We start from the raw sequence: 22,395 nt of genomic DNA on the forward strand, positions 1-22,395 counted from the left end.
CCCTTAAATCCAATGGTAGTTGGGCATGGGAAATCAGATTTGCTAATCATCCATGTTGAAGCATAAAAATACCAGTCAAGAGATCCGCTCTTCTTTGGATTAAAACATCATGTATGATGCATCTATGGAAATTATTCTCATCTACAGCAATATAGAGCTCATATCTCACAGGGTCCCCGCTGAACCCAAGATAGATATCTTACGGTATTTCAAACTGATATTACCTGGGAGAAAAAGATATTTAGTGGAAGATTATTCTCCCTCAAAGGATGGGGGAATGGAATGGTAAAGGTGGAAAGAACAAATACTTACTTTCTCTCAAAGTCATTTCATACTGTCTGGCTGAAAACACTCCTAGCTCTAGGCTAAATCACAAAGAAAGTTTAGTGTAGTTTGAGTGACAGCGTACGATTGCTGTAAAATAAACATGCAAAACGGCACGAGAATATTGTCCCAAACAAGGATTCCAAACTGACGTTTAGAAGGGGGGGAGGGGAAGTTGTCGACATTTTTGGTTTGGGCCTGGAGCTACCTTGACACCAGCAACCGTTTCTTAAAATATCAAAGCTCCTCTCGACAATTTAAAGCCAACCTGAATTGGCATCTTCACAGTTATGGCTTTCAGGAGAAAACAAAAGGGCAAATACACAACCGGCTCAAAATATTATGCATTGGATAAGAAACACTAACCAAAACACTGCTGGACGGGGAGAGGATGAGTTCTCCTTGAATCAATGACAATTCTATGGGATTGCTAAGAGCACAAGCCCCCCCCCCAAAAAAGTCCACCCTACTGAACCAAGTTATTGTTCTAATGAGAAACAATCCAAATTCTAACCAGGTTCTAATTCCCCCCCCCCAAACAAACAAACAAACAAAAATCGAATTCACCTGGTTGTGTGGAATGAAGAGAGAACTTTGGCTTGAAAAATCCGATTGAGCAATCTCGCAGAACAGTGCTTCCTCCCTTGGCAGCTTCACTTGTGTGTGGACTTTCACCCCTGCCCCCTACCGAATTTTGTCAAGGGTGATGCTTTCTGCAGAATTCTGGGACTGATTGGAAGTCTACATACCTGGAAATTGCCAAGGTTGGGAAACGCTAACTGCAGGAGGTTGTTTGATTTTATTTTCCCCCTTTTAAATTTCTTCATGATTAAAAAGACAGCGAGCCGAACTTTACAAACAGACGTTGAGACCTGTGGTTTACAGGTGTTTTTTTTTTAAATCTCCACCTTCGAAATACACACACACACACACACACGTGAGTACATACATACATACATACATACATACATACATACATACATACATTGTGTCACAACCCCTGGTATGCCCAAATATTGGAGGAAGCATACTGCTTCCTTACTCTGTCTATTGGCTCACCCCAGGAGACCATCCAGACAGAAAGCCATTGTTTCTAATGTTGCCTTTTTGTTACATTTGTGTTGCATTTGTGCTGATAAATAAATAAAGAGAGACTAGTATAGATCTACTTCAAGCTATTTAGCTCTCATCAGCTAACCATACCCTTACTGGGATTTGAACCTGTGCTGTATTACATATTATTTATCAGCACAAATGCAACATTTATATATAGGCTATGGTGCAACATTGGGAAAGATCTGAATAGCACTGAGCGTGTTCAAAACTAGAGGATGTTGAAGGGATTTTTTTTCACCCTTGTCAATTTTTCAATCCAGCTCTATGCTTTGCCTGCAGAAATTCCTGGCATCTCCAAAGGATATCTAAAGGACATCAAGCTATTTTGTGCTGTGAAATTCTGGAATTCTGCAATCTGTTGGGAAGCAAGAGGGCAGTGACGGCAAACCTTTTTGGCACCGAGGGGCCAAACCGTAATGCGCATGCATGCAAGGGCATGTGTCTGCGTGTGGGCTGGAGCGCCGGAAACCTGAAGACAAGCTGGATGGTGTGCGCATGCCTGTTTTTTGGGGCCATTATCAGGCTGTGTTTGGGCCAAAAAATGCCCCCAAAACAGCCTGAAAATGGCCCCCCAAATGGCCCGAAAACCTGTATTTTTTTCTTTCAGCTGCTACACACGAGAGAGTCCCCTTTTCATACATGAAAGAAGACAGCATTTCCCTAATGGCACCCTTTCTGTCTGTGGGTTATACGATTATTTGTATCACACACACACAGACAAAACTAACTGACAGCACCTTTTTAATGTATCAAAGAATATTTTTCAAGTAATATGGTCGACTTAAAAGCTTGAAATTCTATGCATTCTTATAGGAGAAAAAGCTGCTCTGAATAGGACAGGGGTTATTTCTGAATAAAGACGCATAGGATTTAGCCGGCTCCACCAATGAAGGTGGCAAGTCAAAAAAAGAAAAAAAAAGAAAAAAGGAAACATCTGCTCGTCTTTTAAAAGAATTGGCTAGCGGGAGGAAGGAGCTTTTTAAGTCATGAAGAAATCCAAGCAGCGCCTAGTTTCAGCCTTTTATAAAACCCCATTGGTTTTTAGCTCAGTCAAAAGCTTTCGCAGCATTAAAGCTTTGTTGAGGGTGTCCATAGAGACCGAAAGGTGCTACGGCATTGTTCTTAAGCCAAAGAGTTTGCTCTCTACGTGCCCACTCACCTGAATCGTTGCTCGTGACACATTCTCATAAGCTTACAGTTTAATCACAAATCCTTTCTTGTTGGAACATTCTTAATCTTTCTTTTTTAAAAAAAAAAAAAAAAACTTTGCGCTCTGCGATTTGTTTTTTGTTTTGTTTTTAAATCCCTAAGATAATTATAGAGATGAGCTTGAAAACAAAGGAGAGTGAAACAATGGACCTTATTGTTAAGCGGAGCTTTTAAAAACGTGGTCGGAGTCCGGTTCTGCCTTTCTCAGTTTTAATCCCACTGCAACTGCAGATCTTGAGGATCAAGGAAATCTGTGGAAAACATGCTGGGAGCCGTCGAGCTGAGCGGCGTCAATCCCGACGAAGCGTTTGGCATGGTGAGGTCTAACCACTCCATATTGTCTAAGTTCGGGTCTGGGAGGTCGAGGGATAAACATGAGCTGGGGGTGAACTGTGAGTCAGAGGTCTCCATTGGGGAGTGAGAGTGATCTAGTATCCCCGAATGAGTCAGGAGGTCGCTCTGTAGATCCTCGATGACCGAGAAAGGCTCCTTGTCCACGGTGGTGCTTGTCAGGTGAGGCATCCCGTTTCCGGAAGGTAGAGTGCCTTCCAAAAGGGCTTCCAACTGGTTCTCCAGAGATAAAGAGAAACCGCTTGTGCGTTCTAAGGAGAGAGGAGGGGCCATCTGGACTTGTGGGGGTGGGCGGGACACCACGGTGTTGACTGGCATTGTGGTGATGTTGGCGGTAACTGGCCTCATTTTGGAGATCAGGGAAGGTTCCTCCTTCATAGGCATAGAGATCTCTGTAGGAAAGACAATGGCGGATAAATCAATAATATTGTTTTTATTTCCGCCCCTATTGTTTATGCATATCTCAAGGTGGTGAACATGCTTAAGTCTGAGTCTGTCTTCTGCACCTCTATAACTCTCTGGTATGGTTCTGCAACCCAACAAGACAGACACGGACTTCAGAGGATAATTAGAACTGCAGGAAAAACAGTTGCTACCAACTTGCCTTCCATTGAGGACCTCGACACTGCAGGAGTCAAAAAGAGGGTTGTGAAAATATCTACAGACCCCTCGCAGCCTGGACACATAAATTGTTTCAACTCTTAACCTCAAAATGACGCTATAGAGCACTGCACACCAGAACAACTAGACACAAGGACAGTTTTTTTCCCCAAATGCCATCACTCTGCTTAACAACTAATTCCCTCAACACCGTCAAACTATTCACTAAGGCTGCATTACTATTACTATTAATCTTCTCATCGTTCCTATCACCCATCTCCCCCCACTTATGACTGCAGGACTGTAACTTGTTGCTTGTATCTTTACGATTTATATTGATTGTTTCCTAATATGATTTGATTGCTTATTTGTACCCTGTGACTATTATTAAGTGTTGCACCTTACGATTCTTGACAAATGTCTCTTGTCTTTTTATGTACATTGAGAGCATATACACCAAAGACAAATTTCTTGTGTGTCCAATTACATTTGGCCAATAAAGAATTCTATTCTATTCTTTTCTATTTCTATTCTATTCTTCATTCCATTATTCTATTCTATTCTTCATTCCTATTTTATTCTATTCTATTCCTATTCTATTCTATTCTTCATTCCATTATTCTATTCTATTCTGCTCTGTTCTATTCTATTCATGCTCCTCCTTCCTCCTATTTTCTCCACAACAACCCTGTGAGGTGGGTTGGGCTGAAAGAGAGGGACTCGCCGAAAGTCGGTCAACCAACCTTCATACCTAAGGTAAGACTAAAACTCCCAGTCTCCTGGTAATTGCTTCAAAGTCACCCAGCTGGTTTTCAGGCCTAAGGGGGGACTAGAACTCACAGTCTCCTAGTAATTGGGCTGAAGTCATTCAGCATGTTTTCATTCCTAAAAAAAATCTCCTGGTTTCTAGCTTGATGCCTTAACCACTAGACCAATGATGCTGAACCTATTTTGGCTCGCGTGCCATGGGGGGGGGGGAGCTCAGGGGGGCTGTGCGTGGGCGTGCTGCACCCATAATGCAACGTGCAACCCCCCCGCCCTAGTGTGCATGCGCACATGAGAAGTGCTCCCCCCATTTTTTGCATGCTTTTTTCACCTTCCCCGGGCTCCAGAGGCTTTATAGGAGCCTGGGGAGGGCGAAAAAAGTCTCCCCCGCCCCAGAGGCCCTCCGGAAGCTTCAGAGACCTTCAGGAGGCTTCCCTAAAGCCTCTGGAGGACAAAAAATGACCCTACGAGCAAACCGTTCTGGTTTGCTCGTAGGGTTTTTAGTCCTCCGGAGGCTTCAGGGAATCCTCCTGAAGGTCCCTGAAGCCTCTGGAGGGCTTAAATTGACCGTCTGAGCAAACCGGAAGTCCGTCCCCGAACTTCCTGTTTGTCCATAGGGCCGGTTTTTTGCGCCCCGGAGGCTTCAGGGAAGCACCTGAAGCCTCCAGAGGGCCTCCGGGGGTGGGGGAGCGATGTTTTCACCCACCCCAGGCTCCTATAAAACCTCTGGAGCCTGGGAAGGGCGAAAAATGCCTTTTAAAAAGGCTGAACTCATGTGCGCTGGCCAGCTGATAGGGCAACGCCTCACGTGCCCTGATAAATGGCTCTGCGTGCCACCTGTGGCACGCGTGCCATAGGTTCGCCATCCCGGCACTAGACCAAACCAGCTCTACATTTTACTGAATCCACGAAGTAAAAAAGAAAGAACTCACCGCCCTCCTCCCCATGCATGTGCGTAACCCACACACATGCGCTCACGCCCCTGTGCATGTGCAAGCATCTCCCACATGCACTCCGCCCTCCTACGCATGCGCAGCAGAGACACGAAAACCATCTGGCCGGTGGGAGGCGTGCGCACAAGCACGGTGGATTTGAGTTGGGGCGACAGCTCGCCTGCTTGTGGAGAGGGCTCTGTGTTGCCACCTGTGGCACGCATGCCATAGCTTTGCCACCATGGACGTAAACCATCAATGATGAACACAGAGGTAATCAACTGGATTCTCTGTGTGGAATAACAAACAACAAATCTGGTACTGTTATAATCCTAAACGACAACTCTTGAGACTGGCCAAAGGAACCAAAGGCTTTGCCCTTTGGTGAGCATTATATCTGACTCCGGATTCCCATCTTGCTGTTTTCCTCACAAGACCGAATCAAAAAACAATCCTCGGCTTCAGATTCTAGTGTGTCGGAAAACTAACCATCCAGGGATCCTGAATCAGACGTGATGTGAATCCACGACTGGAGGTTTAGTACTCTTGTTTAATCACTTCTCCTGGCCAGCATGAATGTGCCATGTTTGATCAGCTTGCCTCCAGAAGTTGTGGATGCCCCAACACTGCAAGTTTTTAAGAAGATGTTGGATAGCCATTTGTCTGAAATGGTATAGGATTTCCTGCCTAGGCAGGGGGTTGGACTAGAAGACCTCCAAGGTCCCTTCCAACTCTGCTATTGTATTGTATTGTATCTTTCTGACTCAGCCAAAACACTGCAGGATTCCAAAAACGGTCCATCTACAGATGTTCATAGCTAGTCGATCCGGCCACAGAACATTATGAAAACCTCTGGCCTTCAGCCCGCCTGTTACATTCAGAACATGATGGCTTGGCTAGATTGCTGGTTGCCACTTCCAGTTCAAATGATTCACTTTCGGAAATCTGCCAAAAATGCCCCTGGAACGGCATGATTTAGGAGGAGGTTTGGAGTGATCCAGAGGGAACAATGTTCTGTTCCTGGATTAATTTTGCACTTTTATAAATTCTGTCCAGCAACAAATACAAGTTGTTCCACCATTAAAATAAAAGCAATATATTCCATTCCTTATTCCTTAGAACACTCCAAACGTCGTCCTTTAGATTAAAGACGTTCAAAAATCAATTCCTCTAGTCCTTAGAATAAAAGAGTTGGAAGGGACCTTGGAGGTCTTCTAGTCCAACCTCCTGCTCAGGCAGGAAACCCTACACTATTTCAGACAAATGGTTGTCCAATCTCTTCCTAAAAACTTTCATTGGGGCATTCACAACTCCTGGAGGCAAGTTGTTCCACTGATTGTTTCCACTATCAGGAAATTTCTCCTTAGTTCTAAGTTGCTTCTCTCCTTGATTAGTTTCCATCCGTTGCTTCTTGTCCTGCCTTCTGGTGCTTTGGAGAATAGTTTGACTCCCTCTTCTTTGTGGCAGCCCCTGAGTATCCTTGACTTATTATGAACACAATTGATCAAAAAAATTCTATTGATAATTGAGACGTTTGTTAAATGAGTTTTGCCCCATTTTAAGACATTTGTTGCCACAGCTGTTAAGTGAATCACTGCAGTTGTTAAATTAGCAACCTGGTTGTTAAGTGAATCTGCCTCCCCTTTGGACTTTTGCTTGTCAGACGGTGCCGAGTGGGGATGACATGACCTAGGGACACTGCAACCGTCATAAATACGGGTCAGTTGCTACGTGTCTGAATTTTGATCACCGTGGGGAGGCCCCAGTGGTCATAAGTGTGAAAAAGGTCATAAGTCACTTTTTTCAGTGCCCTTGTAACTTTGAATGGTCATTAAATGAACTGTTGTAAATTGAGGTCTACTGGTAGAGTTATGTGCTCTATTTCAGCGCATCTCACCTCCGCTCTTAATGAGGATATCAAAAAGATCATCCATCTGCTGGCTGTGGGCACTGGAAATCTGTTAACAAAGGAGGGGAAAAAATCTTGTTTATTTTACCATACCATTTCCCAAAGTACAAAGATGGTTGGTATTCTATGACAGGTTGGAATAATAAAAGAACGTAGTTTGTATTTAAACTATAAATATGCAGAAAATCCCACTGAAGAATTAACAATCTGATACATATCTATATTAATATATTAGACAGCCAGGGACACATTGCAGAATTCGAGATTAACTGCTAAGAATTCCTTCTATTAAAGCTGAAGTCCAAATACACACTTAGTTGGAAATAGGCCTCACTGAACTCAATTGGAGTACACATGAAATATCTTCACAAGGCACATTTATGAGAAATGTTAGCAAAACGTATTTCTCGCTTTCTGAGAAAACCTCATGTCAGGCCTGCAGCCATCTTTTCTTTTGGGTCTTTCGCCTGCCACACTTTCTATTATTCTACTATGCCTTTTCTATGGTGGGAAAATGGGAGGGGGGATTGTACGGAGTGATATGCTATGTAGCCATAACAAAATCCTTTCTAGAAAGCCAAGGTCATCCTTTGTCTTTGCATCTCTGCACCTGGCTAGAACTGGATGGGTGGAAGCTGCCAACATGGCAGTGGGAGATTGGACCATGTGATGGACTGGTGGGTGTGGAGGCAAGATCTTGAACTTTCAACTGGGTGGGGAAAACCGGGAAGCTTTCAGATTCGGGTTCTCCCAGATGTGCCAACATGACTCTCTTAATCAATTGGGACTTTGAGCAAAACTTTGCCTTGGACTCTGATGTACTTTCGGATGCTATTTGGAACCTTGACATCCAGTCTGCTAGTATACAAAAGAGGTACACTATATACCCTGTTTCCCCGAAAATACAATCTACCCTGAAAGTAAGCCCTAGCTTGATTTTTACACGTGCGCCCAATATAAGCCCTACACCCCAGAATAAGCCCAAGACCCCGCCCACTCCAGAGTGCACGAGTAAAAATTAAGCTAGGGGGTGGAGCTGCCCTACTACTTACCTTTAGACAGTTGTAGCCAGGCCTCCTCACACCACCTGTCTCGCCTGCCCATTTCTTTTGCAGCTGGCAAGGCTTTCCTGAAGGCCTCTGTAACTGATAACAAAGCTCTGGATCGATCCAGAGTTCTGTTAACGGTTGCAGAGGCCTTCGGGAAAGCCTTGCCGGCCGCAGAAAAAGTTCCTGAAGGCCTCTGAGAGCAAAAAGGACCCCGGGGGGGAGGGGGTGACGCACGCAAGTGAAGTTAGTGGATGACATCTCCTGAAAATAAGACCTGGTGCCCATTTTGGCAGCAAAAAAAATACAAAACAGGGTCTTATTTTTGGGAAAACAGGATAACAGGTAGTAGAAATCAAAATAAAAGGCCACAGCGAGGAACATCTGTTCAAAGCATGTTCATTACAGCATTTAGTATTCAGAGAAAGAGCAGCAAGCATTTTCCCTGCTAGCTACAATTATACAGGTAAGCTGCTTTTCTGCAGTGAATGTACACTGGGTTTTGCCCTAAAGTTTCATATTTAATTTCAGAATTGGTTATGCAGCTGTCCAGCCAGTTGCCTGCGATTTTTAGTCTTCTGGCCAATAAGCAGAAACATAAGAAGTAGGGAGCAAAGAAAAACAAGAGGTATAAAGCTTTAAAGTGCTTTCGTAAAGAAATGGGAATTCAATTCTCTTTTAACTGACAAAGTTGATTTGGTAATTCCAGCTGAAAAGCTTTTTCGTGCAAAACGCCCTTCCAGCTGGTGGTTTGAGCAAAACTTGGCAGGAGGAGGAGGAGAAAGTTGAAGCGGTTGGATCAGCTAAGTCAGACAAAATACCATTTCTCCTGTACTGAACCTAACAGCAGCATCTGTCAAGAACTGCCAAGCAGAATTTCTTGCTGAAACAAACTAATAACAGGCTTCCTTCTCCCCCAGATGATCTATAAAGAAAGCTCCCCATTCTCTTTGATCCTTGACAGCCTTGTTAAAAATGCTATTGCCAAACTGGCTGGCTGAGACTGTTAAAAAGTCATATTCCATCAGCTGTTTTCATGAGTAGGCAGGTGTTTTATCTTCTCACAGATGCCCTGTCCTTAAACGACCTCGCTCCCCCCCCCCCTTTAAACATTTTTGGTCTTCCTTACAAAGAAAAACTCTCTTTGGGGGTTTTCCTTCTTCTTCTTCTGAGGAAGGATTAGTTGAGCCAAACCCCAATTCCATGGTTTGGCACATGGCTCTCTTCGCCTGCCCTCTGAGGGAATGTTGACATACGGGAAACCGATTCGCTTTTAAGATTTCGGGGAAATTACAATTACGCATCTTTGCATCTGGTTTTTTTTTGGGGGGGGGGGTTGGACTGAGCAGCAATGTCTACTTGAAGGTAGAACAAATGGAAAGGCTCACATCACATCTCTTTCATCGATTCCTTAATGAAGCTGGATGCCTCAATAAGACATCCAGCTATATAAAACTGGGTGTGTGTGGCTGGGTGTTTTCCAGCATAACTCTGGAACGCCTCGAGCAATTTCAACCAAACTTGGTACACTAATGACTTACTCTCTGGAAACAAATACTGTGGGAGGTAAGCAGTGGTGGGTTTCAAAAATTGTTGGAACCTACTCTGTGGCTGTGGCCTCCTTTGTGGGAGTGGCTTGCCGCCCATGTGACCGGATATGAAATTATGAATTAGTACTTAGGTCGGTCCAAGTAGCTATTCAGAAACTTTGGCATTGAAGCATGCAAGTCTTAAAGCTGTCAAGTTACAAGATCCTTGCCAGTGGTGGGTTTCAAAAAATTTTGGAACCTCTTCTGTAGGTGTGGCCTGCTTTCCGGGTCCACTGGTGGAACCTCTTCTAACCGGTTCGGTAGATTTGACGAACCGGTTCTACCGAATAGGTGCGAACTGGTAGGAACCCACCTCTGGAGGTAAGACACCCCTAAAACCCCTCAGGGTGGGTATTCTATTAGGATACAGCCTGTTGTGCCTTAAAATGGCTTCTACTGCACTGCTGTTAAATGGCAGCGCAGTGGAGTTGCCATGGTAACGGCTTCACAGTCCTCCACAAGGGGGGCTCCCTCTGGTAAGGGGGAAAATCCAACATTAGAAATTGCATTTGGTCCAGACATTTCCCCACTATGAATAAATACCGGGGCAATGTTGGGTTGTCGGCTAGTATTAGAATAAACAAACAGGTCTGCTGTTCGACTTACTTCTCGTTGAGAAGACTGCAGGCTGCGCGTCTGTTTGATGGCTTCTTCGTAGCGTGGGGGGTCTTTCGTTTTGGTTCCTGAACTGTTGAACAAGGACTGCTGCAAAAGGTATTGCTGGGACTGAGCTGGGGAAGGTGGCTGCCAGAAAAAAATGGATTCAATTAGCAAACAAATGCGGTAGCAAACAGATTTTAAATATATTTTTTTAAAGAGACCCCCAACTCTCCTTTTTTTATTTACTCACAGTGATAAGAGGGCATATTTATCCTGCTTCGTCATTAAAAGCAATCTCGAATCAAGGAGAGAATGTATTGTGATATTTTATTAAAAGAGCGAAGGTGGGGGGAGGAACACTTCTTTCTAAGGTAAGCGTAAGGACTGCAACAAGCAGACTCCAATACATGAGGGGTTAATCTCTTTCCCTTCCATCCTCAGGCTTGATCAAAACAGCTTCTACTGCAACATTTCCAAAGGGAAGGATTTTTTTTTCTCCAAAGCTGATTAGTAATAGCACTTAGACTTATATACCACTTTACAGCAGTGGTTCCCAAACTTGGCAACTTTAAGACTTGTGGATTTCAACTCCCAGAGTTCTCCAGCCAGAAGAGCTAGCTGGAGAATTCTGGGAGTTGAAGTCCACAAGTCTTAAAGTTGCCAAGTTTGGGAACCACTGCTTTACAGCCCTTTCTAAGCGATTTACAGAGCCAGCATCTTTCTCCCAACAATCTGGGTCCTCGTTTTACCCACCTCAGAAGGGTGGAAGGCTGAGTCAACCTTGAGCCTGGTGAGATTCAAATTGCGGGCAACTGGCAGTCAGCAGAAGTAGCCTGCAGTACTGCATTCTAACCACTGTGTGGCTCATAATGAATGCTATGCGGAGGAGAATTTAACTGGCAGGTTAACACTTCCTTCCTTGAGCACTGGAAAGGCTTTGAATTATCTGGTATCCTACTCACCTTTTCTGCTTTCGAGTCACTCTCGACTCCTGGCAAACTAGAGGAACACGTCCCTGGGGTTTTCTTGCAATATTTCTCTGAAGTGGTTTGCCAGTGCCTCTTTCCTAGGGCTGAGAGGGCATGGCTGGTCCAAAATCACCAGTGGCTTAAGCCAGGACTAGAATTCAGGTTTCCCTGTTCTTGCTTCACCACTTCAATATCTATACCAAACAGTCTCTTACCTGTCCTACAATTAGGCGTTAAGAATGGAACCCATAGCAGCTTTTTCAAGCTACTAAGAAAGCCCTGGTGGCGCAGTGGTCGGAATGCAGTATTGCAGGCTAACTCTGTTCATAATCTGCAGTTCGATCCTGACCGGCTCAAGGTTGACTCAGCCTTTCCTCCTTCTGAGCAGTGGTGAGATTCAAATAATTTTTCTACTGGTTCTGTGGGCGTTGCTTTGTGGGCGTGGCAGGGGCAGGATACTGTAAAATCCCCATTCTCTCCCCACTCCTGGGGGGAGGTTACTGCAAAATCCCCATTCCCTCCCCACCCCACTAACCTGCTTTCCAGCTCTGTTCTCCTGTTCAGGGCAACAAAAGAAGATCAGCTGGGAGGCAGTGAGGGCGGGGCCAGCCTATTTGCCGGTTCTCCGAACTACTGAAAACTTCTGCTACCGGTTCTCCAGAACCTGTCAGAACTGGCTGGATACCCCCTTTGCTTCCGAGGTTGGTAAAATGAGGGCCCAGTTCAGTGGTGGGTTGCAGGCAGTACGCCCCGGTACAGGCGTACCGGAGCTTGCCCAGAGCACCAGATATCGTTCCGGTACGGTGCTCCGGAGGTCCCACCCACCCGAGCTCCTTACCAGTCTTTTAAGTCTTCGGTGCTTCCATGCACGGTGCGTACAGCACCTGCGCAAAGCTCCGCTGAGCAGTTGGAGCGTTGTGGATGCTTGCGGAAGCGGTAAGACACATGCGCATGCTGTGCACATGCACACTGCGCACGTCCATGTGGACGATGCCGGGCCCATTCCAACCGTACCGGTTGGAATGGGATCCCGACCCCACCACTGACCCAGATGGTTTGGGGCCATAGGCTGACTCTGCAAATCGCTTAATAGAGGGCTGTAAAGCACCGAGAAGCGATATCTAAGTCTCAGTGCTATTGCTATTCTAAGTGTGCAAAATACTTGTATGTACACGCGAGAGCTTTGAGGTCCGTGACAATGCCTACCTCTAGCACATGTTCCCTACAATGTGAGCAAGAACAAGATGCACCCCCCCTGGGCGTAAGAGGTAATCCCCAACACTGCAAAGAGGTGCACTCTGATCATCCCAGGTGAGCTGTCTCAAGCCTTCGAGCGATGCTCTTTCGGCGGGACAGGCTTCTACAATGGAGAACAAGCGCTACCTTCTGAAGAGGATTCGGTCCATTTTGCACTAGGGGTGCTTGGTTCCCTGAGTGAGGCGTCGTATTTGAGGCTGGCTTAAACAAAGGTTGCTGAAGGTTTGTAGCAGACGGATTCTGATAGGAAAAGACTGTGTTAGGTGAGGTAGGAGGAAATACCTGTAGAAACAAAATACAATGTTGAACAAACCCTATGTAAAAAAATATTTAAACTAAAATATGCAGCGTGGGTAGGAAAACACTAAAATCAACCCCTAATATCTATAGCATAATAATAAAACTTAAATTGAGTTCAATCAGTCCAGAAAAGAATCCAAGGACTTTCCTTAAGAAATCCCCAAGATGCTTTTTTCAAGAGGCAACTGGACTTCCTTGTTTTTCTTTGGAGATGTTTCGCTTCTCATCCAAGAAGCTTCTTCAGCTCTGACTGGATGGTAGTGGGGAATGGAAGGAGATCGAGTCAGAGTTGAAGAAGCTACTTGGATGAGAAGCAAAACGTTTTCAAAGAAAAATCAGGAACTCCAGTTGCCTCTTGAAAAAAAAAAAAAACATCTTTAGGACAACCATGACCTGGTGGACCGAGAATCTCCATAGACATTTTCCTTAAGAAAGTGGTTTTATTAAGTCCTTGCATTGTTTCCAAATAATATGACTCTCCCTGGGTGTGTGAGGTGTTAAGATGTCAAACAGTCAAAAGTTCCAGTGCAAAGTTCCTATTGCCTTTGTTCAAATACATGGATGTGCACCCAAAAAATAAGCACATGTGCAATGAGCACACATTTGCCTTCAGAGTGGATAACTAAATGCATGACCCAACAAATGCGCGCCCGACAAATGCACACCGACAAAACCGTACCGACAAAACCGCGCCCACAAAAAGCGCGCCATCCACAAACAACATAGTGGAATGCGAAAACAACATTTTAGGGTTAGGGTTATAAATGTTGTTTTTGCATCCCACTATGTTGTTTGTGGATGGTGCGCTTTTTGTGGGCGCGGTTTTGTTGGTGCGGTTTTGTCGGCGAACCAACTAAATGACCTGTAGCTCACCGTAATGGAAAGTGTAAAGACCAGAGCCCACAAATGCAACATTTTAAAATTGAATCCGTTTGAAAAGTAATATTATGTCAAACAGTAGGTGTGCCACACTACAGAATTTAACTATTTCTAAAGCATTTTTAAAAAAATTCTCAGTATAATGAAATAATCTACGTCTCGCTTATCAATGCAAAATAATTCAAGCACTTACTTTCAAAGAGAGGACAAAAATTCTGGCTAAATTTGAACATCGGAACAAGGCAATAAGTGATTAAATAAAAGAGCCGTGGTGGCACAGTGGTTAGAATGCAGCATTGAATGCAGTTCGAGTGTCACCGACTCAAGGTTGACTCAGCCTTCCAGCATTCCGAGGTCAGTAAAATGAGGACCCAGATTGTTGGGGGCAAATAGGCTGACTCTGTAAACCGCTTCCTTCCTTCCTTCCTTCCTTCCTTCCTTCCTTCCTTCCTTCCTTCCTTCCTTCCTTCCTTCCTTCTATGGAGCACAGTGGTTAGAATGCAGTATTGCAGCCTAATTCTGCCCCATAGCCAGCAGTTCGATCCTGACCAGCTCAAAGTGGACTCATCCTTCCAAGATGGGCAAAAGGAGAACCCAGATTGTTGAGGGCGTTGACTCTGTAAACCATTTAGAGAGAGCTGTAAAACACTGTGAAGCAGTATAGCTCTTACTAAATCTGTTAAGAGATCAGCTGGTTTGGATCAAGCATAGATCACTGCATCACGCACTAACCATTATTCCCAATGCTGTAATTCCAGACAATCCGTCATTATTTAGATCCTTTTGGCACCACCTTGGATCCAAGACCAAATCTCTGGTCCAGGATTTGAAGATACTCCACACCTTGCTACACTACTTGACTCAGTACTGTGAAAGCACTATGAAGCGGTATATAAGTCTAAGTGCTAAATCTCCTTGCTATTATTCCATCCTGAATCTTGTTTTATTGAAGAGAGCCCACACAGGTAATAGAATACAGAACTTTAGGTACAGGTTATAATCCCTTTGTGCATAAACCGTCACCAACCTTTCTATTCTCTGAGGTTTGGCCAGCTGCATGCTGTGGGGAAGCATTGAGTTTGGGGGCTGACAGGTGCATCTGTGGCACTTTGGGGACCAAATTAGAAGTAGATACTTGGGCGATGGTTGGAATACCAGCTTGTGTTTGAACCTAGAGGATAAAAAAAACGTACAGCTTCAATTTGCTGGGTGCAGAAGACGACTGCATTAACGTTGAGGCAGCCAAGATGCATTATTTTCCAATCTCAATCTACTTCAAATTTTTAAAAAATATGCAGGACTTCTACCATATTTAAGCCCCTCTGAAATTTCTGCACAAAAAGGAATAAAATGGATTGATAGTTATGCACCAGCTACAATATACTACCATCTGGCGAGCTGGATAAATGAGGATGCCATTAATAACCTCCAGCAGCTTAAATTCAAAGGGAAATTTTTATCATATGGGAAGCGTGTGTGCACGGACAGGTATTGCCTTATGATGATGATAAGACAGATAACAGAAATAAAAGTTTAGCCAAAAATCAGCACTTGTTTAATATGCTAATTGGATAAGGACCTTTTTTTTGATGAAAGCAAGCATTTGAATTTTTGCCCGCTAACTATTTGCCATAGAAAATAGAGTTTAGGGTTTAGGCAGGGATAGGATTGAAATTTTTTAGCAACCGGTTCTGTGCCCAGTTGCTGGGTGGGCATGGCTATGGTGGGTATGACCTATTCAGCCTCCTGTACCATGTGGGGGAGGGCATTTTTGCCCTCCCCAGGCTCTGGAGACTTTCTTTGAGCCTCTAGGAGGATGAAAACAGCCTCCCCTGGGCTCCGGAGGCCTCCTGGAGGCCAGAAACGGGCCCGTTTCTGGACTTCCGGGAGGCCCGTTTTTCACCCTCCCAGAAATCTCTGCACTTACCTGGCATCCAAAATGGGCCGTTTGGAGACTCCTGGGAGGGGCAGAGCAGGGTGAGTAGGTCCAGCCAGTCCTTGGAACTAACAGTTTGGCGAACAAGTTGTAAAATTAACATCCAATTCGCCCGAACCAGTCCAAACTGGCTGAATCCCACCCCTGGGTTTAGGTAACCCCAGTCCCATTTAGATTACCTATGAGATACCCTGTTACTATTTCAGCCCCAATTCATTGGCAAAGGTAGAAGAATTGAGCTTATGGTATTGTCAGTTCCCAACTCATTACAAGAATCTGTAATTTCTTTGAAAGTGAAGGGACACAAAAGCACCCTCCATTGCATTCATTTATGCCCTCGTAACTGTTCCTCCTTAGACCATACTGGAGATAATCTGAATGCCCACCAGGTCTATATGGAGTTGTTTAACACCCTAATTGCACAAGGGATAGCATGTTACACCAGCCATTCACAATCATGCATGCTTCTGTCAAGAGGATATTAAAAGCCGCAGTGGCACAGTGGTTAGAGTGCAGTACTGCAGGCTACTTCTGCTGACTGCCAGCTGCCTGCAATTTGGTAGTTCGAATCTCACCAGGCTCAACATTGGACTCAGCCTTTCCAAAGCTGGTAAAACGAGGACCCAGATTGTTTGGCGCAAGAGGCCGACTTTGTAAACCGCTTAGAGAAGGCTGGAAAGCACTTTGAAGCGGTATATAAGTCTATGTGCTGTTGCTATTAGCAGCCCTGGTGGCGCAGTGGTTAGAATGCAGTATTGCAGGCTAACTCTGCTGGCTGCCAGCAGTTCGATCCTAATTGGCTCAAGGTTGGACTCAGCCTTCCATCCTTCCGAGGCCGGTAAAATGAGGACCCAGAACGTTGGGGGCAACAGGCTGACTCTGTAAAACTGCTTAGCGGGGGCTGTAAAACAGCACTGTGAAACGGCATGTAAGAGCTATTGATATTTGCTGTTATATTAAACCATGATTAATTTGCCTTCCTTAACTAGAATCCCAAACCCCTCGATTCCAGGTCCGTCCATATAACCCGGGGAGTACAGCATATTTCAAGTGGCATTCATAAATGTCTCCTCGACTAGTAGTGGCCATCGGGATTAAAGGTTGACCGCGGATGTTACCTGGATGTTGCTCACAGGCAGTTGCACCGAAGCGGCTGAATTTGGACCCTGCAAGGACAGTGGCAGGAGCAGCTGGGCGGTCCCCGTGGCAGCCAGCAGAGCTTGAGGTTGGGCAATGACTGCCGTTTGGGGCTGTCTCTGTGAACTTACGTAGAACTGAGATAGGACGTTCTGCGGCTCAGCTTGGGCCAAAGGTATCTCTTGCTTGATGACCATGGCCTTTTTGGCAACTAGGTTTTGGATCTCTGCTGACCTGGGCTGCCCTAAGGCATGGCTGGCATCAGAGACCAACTGCCTTGCCTCGGGGCTGTCTGCCACGGCGCCTTCTTCTTTGACGGAGGAGCCGTTACGCGGCGGATTCAAAGTCATTGGCGTATTGGCAGAAGCTTGAGCCTGCTGCTGCTGATGATGACTCCTCTTCTCAACCTCCAGTTGCATCTTCAGCACTTCCACCAGCTTCTGTTCTTGTTCCAGTTTTCTTTTGAGCTCCTCGATCTGCTCCTCTTTCTCTTGAAGCTTGCGGTCCTTCTCCGTGGCGTCCAGATCCATGCCGGATGAATTTCCGCTTTCTTCGTGGGCGGTGGCCGCTCGGAGAGGGGAAGCGCTTGGGAACTGCGACGGAGACATCAGGGTCATGATTTCCGTCAACGTATCGGCCATACTGGCATCGTCCGTTCCGAGACTGGACTGTTCCGAAGGAGCTGGGGAAATGGGCAGAGGGGACCCTGCGTGTTCCAGGGCTCCCATTTTGTTGCCGGTTCCGACAGGTGCTGTTTCCGAAGAGGTACTGGGAGCAGAATTCACTGCCGGCTTATTAAATGCTGCAGCAGGGAATGGCCCAGTGACTTCTCCGGGTTTGCTGGCTCCATTACTGGAAGCCGTCCCTGTATTACTTGTGCCAACGGAATTATTATTTAGATCCTGATAGGGTTTCAGTCGCTCAATGAGATCCATTTTAGTTCCAGAGACAGGCAATCCTCTTAGCTTTAATTCCATTTTCAGTTCAGCTACCTGAAGTTGAGGAGAGGGGAAGGGGGAAAGAGACAGTGTCAGCATTCCAAGTATCATGTAGAATTAAGTCAGAGTCCAAGGCAAAACGATCCTTAAAGTTCCAATTTAATAAATCAGACATCTTAGCATCGTACTGCGGAATCCCAATTCTGGAAGTTACATCGGATTCCTACCCAGTTGAAAGTTCATGATCTTGTCCCCACACCCACAAATCCATCACATGGTCCAATCTTCTTCTTCCACACTGGCATCTCCACCCAGCTGATTCTGGTCAGGTGCAAAGGTGCGGAGACAAAAGATGACCTTGGGCTTCTAGAAAAGAATGACAACAACACATTCCACAATTCTACTCCTTTCTATTCCCCCCTCCCAACCACTACACTAATGAAACAGCATAATGAAATAAGAGAGAGCGTGGCAGGCCAAAGATCCTAAAAGGTATATAACTGCAGGCCTGACAGACAGTGGTTTTTAATAGAAATGAAGTCCCTAAAGCAAGGGGGAAGGAGTCAAACTCAAGGCCCGCAGGCCGGCCTGGGTGTGTGTTTATGTGCTTAGATTTGGCCCATGGGGCCACCCCGGAAACAGCGAAGGACCAGCCTGCGGTGCCTCGCACAGCTCCTCTCGAGCTCTGTTTTTGCTGGCAGAGGGCTGCAGGAGGCCGTTACATCTGAAAACGGAGCTGGTGAGGCAAAGGTGATATTCTGCCAGTTCGTGTGAACTGGTAGTGAGGGCAGTGGGAAGCTCCGCCCACCTGCCCAGACATCATCACGGACGTTCTGCGCATGTGCAGAGGGTTCTGCGCCTGCACAGAAGCGGCGTGTGTCAGCAAAGCGAGAGAGCGCTCCCGGTTCCGAAACGGTAGGAAAGGTAAGAGAATTTCATGCCTGCTGCGAGGGCTTTGCATGGCCCTCCCCAGTGCCGTTTTTTGGCTGGCAGAGGGTTGCTGGAGGCCGTCGCAGCTGAGGAGCGAGCTGGGGAGCCCATTTTCGCTGGCAGACTGCTCAGGCCCCCACAAGAGCCTCCTGACACAAGTGACTTAAAGCTGGCTATGCCTACCCTGAGGTCAAACATAATGATGTGGCCCTCAATGAAATCGGGTTTGACACCCCTGTCCTAGAACGAAGCCATCAAATGAAGAAATTACCACCCTCAGATGCAACCCCATTAGCAACGTATTATTTGCTTAAATCCTGCAGAATAAAACCCAAAAAATATAATGTGCCCTGAGTAACGTGTGGGTCCTTCCTAAACAAAATATTCAAACTCAGGGCTTTGCTTGAGACTTCCATGCATTCTATTATCTGTCTATCTCTGCCTCTGTATACAACCTACATCCATGCTGATGGACAAGCTGTTACGGTAAGTTGCCTACAAAGCTCTTGAGTCCTGGCTTGGATAATATTTAATTTTCATTGTGTTTTGAAAAGAAGGCGTTTTTAAAGCAACTTCAACTCTGCCTATATCTAGAAGCCAAGAAGAAAAACAGGTAATTCTTGAATAGTTAGGAAGGAAAGAAAGGAGAGAGGGAGGGAGGAAAAGAGAGAGGGAGGGAGGGAAGGAGAGAGGGAGGAGTCACACAGGCAAAGGATAAAACCTTTATTTCTGAGCCTTGGCAACCTGAAGCTATATGAACTTCAACTCCCAGACTTCCCCTGCCAGCTGTTGAAAGTATCATTATAAATATAATCTCTGCAGTTGAGAGAAGGGGCAGCCTTGCAGAAAACAGCATTAATTTTCACAGTTGCCCAAAGACTTCAGTAGATCATGTTATAGCCTTATAGGGAGTCCTTGCAGTGTTAAATGGATGCGTTCACAGTTGTGGGATTCCAGCTACAGGTTAAAGATGGGAGTGGAAATCAAAAAAATGGCAATCTTTTGGTGCTTTTAGCATTTTTGCAAAAGCTTACAGTCCATTAGCTTCACTTCTTTCTGCCGTCATTACGGTAATTCGAGCAGGAAACCAGATCTGGCCTAAAACGAACAATGGATTTGTGTAAAGCCACACAAATAGGACAAATTATTTATTTGGGTTATGATTGGGCTAGAAATAAACATACTATTTATTTTTAAATAATTAAAGTTTAACTCAGGGGCTGCCACAAAGAAGAGGGAGCCAAACTATTCTCCAAAGCACCTGAGGGCAGGACAAGAAGCAATGGGTGGAAACTAATTAAGGAGAGAAGCAACTTAGAACGAAGGAGAAATTTCCTGACAGTGAGAACAATTAATCAGTGGAACGGCTTGCCTCCAGAAGTTGTGACTGCTCCAACACTGGAGGTTTTTAAGAAGAGATTGGACAACCATTTGCCCGAAGTGGTGTAGGGTTTCCTGCCTAAGCAGGGGACTGGAGTGGAAGACCTCCAAGGTCCCTTCCAACTCTGTTATTCTATCCTAAACACGAATAAGACTAATTATTTCTATGGTGTTACGGCTCGGCTAGAAGTAAACATACCGTTTACTTTTTATAATTATATTTAATTTTGTTTATGGTGGGGATTCTCCCACTTTGTGGCTCTGCAACCAGCCACAAAGCCTGTGATGGCAAAGCACGGCACGAAGGCAGTAGAGAATTCTGACAATGCTCACTCAGCCTGGGCAAGCCCGATCAAATTAAAAAACAAAACAGAACAATGGGACACCCCCACCCACCAAACTGCTCACGACCCACAGAACAAGCCTTGACCCACAATTTAAGAATCTCCGCACCGAAAGTTTCTTCCGTGCTAAAAGGGCTACGGAAAACATTTCTGGTTTATAGCTGAATTAGTGAAGACCAAAAAGAGTGAGTCTAATTGCATCTTAGGGATTAAGCCTCTATTCTTTTTTGAAACGTTAACTGCTAACAGCTGCAATTTCGTTTCTGGGCTGTATGGAGCAGGACTATTAATAGGCTAGTCCTTGAAGGCAGAATGCTAAAATTATCCCCCTGCCTGCTTTTCTAAACCATTCGGGTTAACCTCTTTTGTTGTCTGCTATCTGATCCCATTTATCCACTTAATAACCCCTACAGACAAGATAAGCTGAAAGATCGCAACCAGATCTTTGAAGTCTGCATGTAGAGAGCGATCTCCTCTTGTCATTTTAACTCTGGCTAGTACTTGTGAATTTATAGAATCCACTGTGATCTACCTTCTCTGCATTGTGCAGAATTCTATTAACTTCTCTTACATCTGCCCTCGCCTAATTGTCATTATTGCTTTTAAAGTAGCAATATATTTCTCCCCTCCCACCCAACAATCAGGCAGTTGCTGCAATCCTTAGAGTATTTAGATTCTCTTCTCGGCATCTTTCTGAACACAGCACCAAAATGTCTGAGTTTAGCCTTGTAAGGTACACCAGACTAAGAAGCTGACATCATGTACCCCATAAGCTACATTTCATTAAAGGTAAAGGTTCCCCTTGCACATATGAGCTAGTCGTTCCCGACTCTAGGGGGCGGTGCTCATCTCCGTTCCAAAGCTGAAGAGCCAGCACTGTCTGAAGGCGTCTCTGTGGTCATGTGGCCAGCATGACTAAACACCCAAGGGTCATGGAACGCTGTTACCTTCCCACCAAAGGTGGTTCCCATTTTTCTATTTGCATTTTTACCTGCTTTCGAACTGCTAGGTTGGCAGAAGCTGGGACAAGTAACGGGACCTCACTCCGTTAGGCATGCTAGGGATTTGAACTGCTGAACTGACGACCTTTCTGATCGACAAGCTCAGCATCTTAGCCACTGAGTCACTGCGTCCCCCTACTTTCATTGGAATGGCTATATGTCTATGGACATCCTCAATCATCCAGGTCATGGTTGTCCCAAAGGTACTTTTTCAAGAGGCAAGTCGACTTTCTCTGGCTCTCTTCTGGTTTCTGGTGCTCCTGTGTGCGTGAAGACCAACTGGCGGGTGCTCTGGAACCCGGAAGAGCTACAGGCGATGGCTCGCATGCCCGAAGAGATGGTTCCGCGTGCCACTTCCAGCACTCGTGCCATAGGTTCGCCATCACGGCTCTCTAGATCAAACTTGATTTAATTGAGTGTCGCATCAGGGTTGTGTTTGACCTCGGGGAGGGGGCATGGCCAACTTGACCTCACTCATGTCGGAGTGGCTGTGGTGGCCCGAGTGCTTTGCCAGAGAAAACAGGCTCCCGAGCTTCGTTTTCGACTGTGATGGCCTCCAGTAACCCTCTGCCAGCGAAAACAGAGCTCTGTTTTCGCTGGCAGAGGCACCGCGGGCTGGTCATTCGCTGTTTCTGGGGCAGCCCAGCGGGTCGGATCTAAGCACCATGTGGGCCGGATCTGGCCTGTAGGCTTTGAGTTTGACATCCCTGCTCTAGATCTAGAGCTACACTTTTTTTTGTAATCTGAAAACAATACCACCTTTTGACCATTTTCGGTGCTGAATTGGCACCTGACAAGAGGGATGAACTGGCAAAAAATAGAATGATTCGAAAGACGGATGAATTAGGAAAGGGGTCGGCAAACTTAAACACTCAAAGAGCCAT

At 45.5% G+C, this 22,395-nt stretch overlaps 1 protein-coding gene across 1 annotated transcript in view; it reads right to left on the bottom strand.

Annotated features, from left to right (window-relative positions):
* Positions 1-2,150: 2,150 nt before the first annotated feature.
* The window catches only part of MRTFB (myocardin related transcription factor B), an 85,213-nt gene continuing 64,968 nt past the window's right edge, over positions 2,151-22,395 (bottom strand). Inside the window, exons 12-17 of the mRNA XM_087729438.1 lie at positions 16,900-17,910; positions 14,873-15,016; positions 12,793-12,948; positions 10,448-10,585; positions 7,195-7,255; positions 2,151-3,392 (exon numbers count right to left, since the gene is read on the bottom strand). Of these exons, the coding sequence (XP_087585564.1) occupies positions 2,860-3,392; positions 7,195-7,255; positions 10,448-10,585; positions 12,793-12,948; positions 14,873-15,016; positions 16,900-17,910 (2,043 nt within the window). The 3' untranslated portion in view covers positions 2,151-2,859. The remainder of the gene's footprint in view (positions 3,393-7,194; positions 7,256-10,447; positions 10,586-12,792; positions 12,949-14,872; positions 15,017-16,899; positions 17,911-22,395) is intronic.

Source organism: Thamnophis sirtalis, unplaced genomic scaffold (assembly GCF_051295495.1).
Source record: "Thamnophis sirtalis isolate CommonGarterSnake01/CBP01778 unplaced genomic scaffold, rThaSir2_p1.2 scaffold_14, whole genome shotgun sequence".
Classification (NCBI taxonomy): domain Eukaryota; kingdom Metazoa; phylum Chordata; class Lepidosauria; order Squamata; family Natricidae; genus Thamnophis; species Thamnophis sirtalis.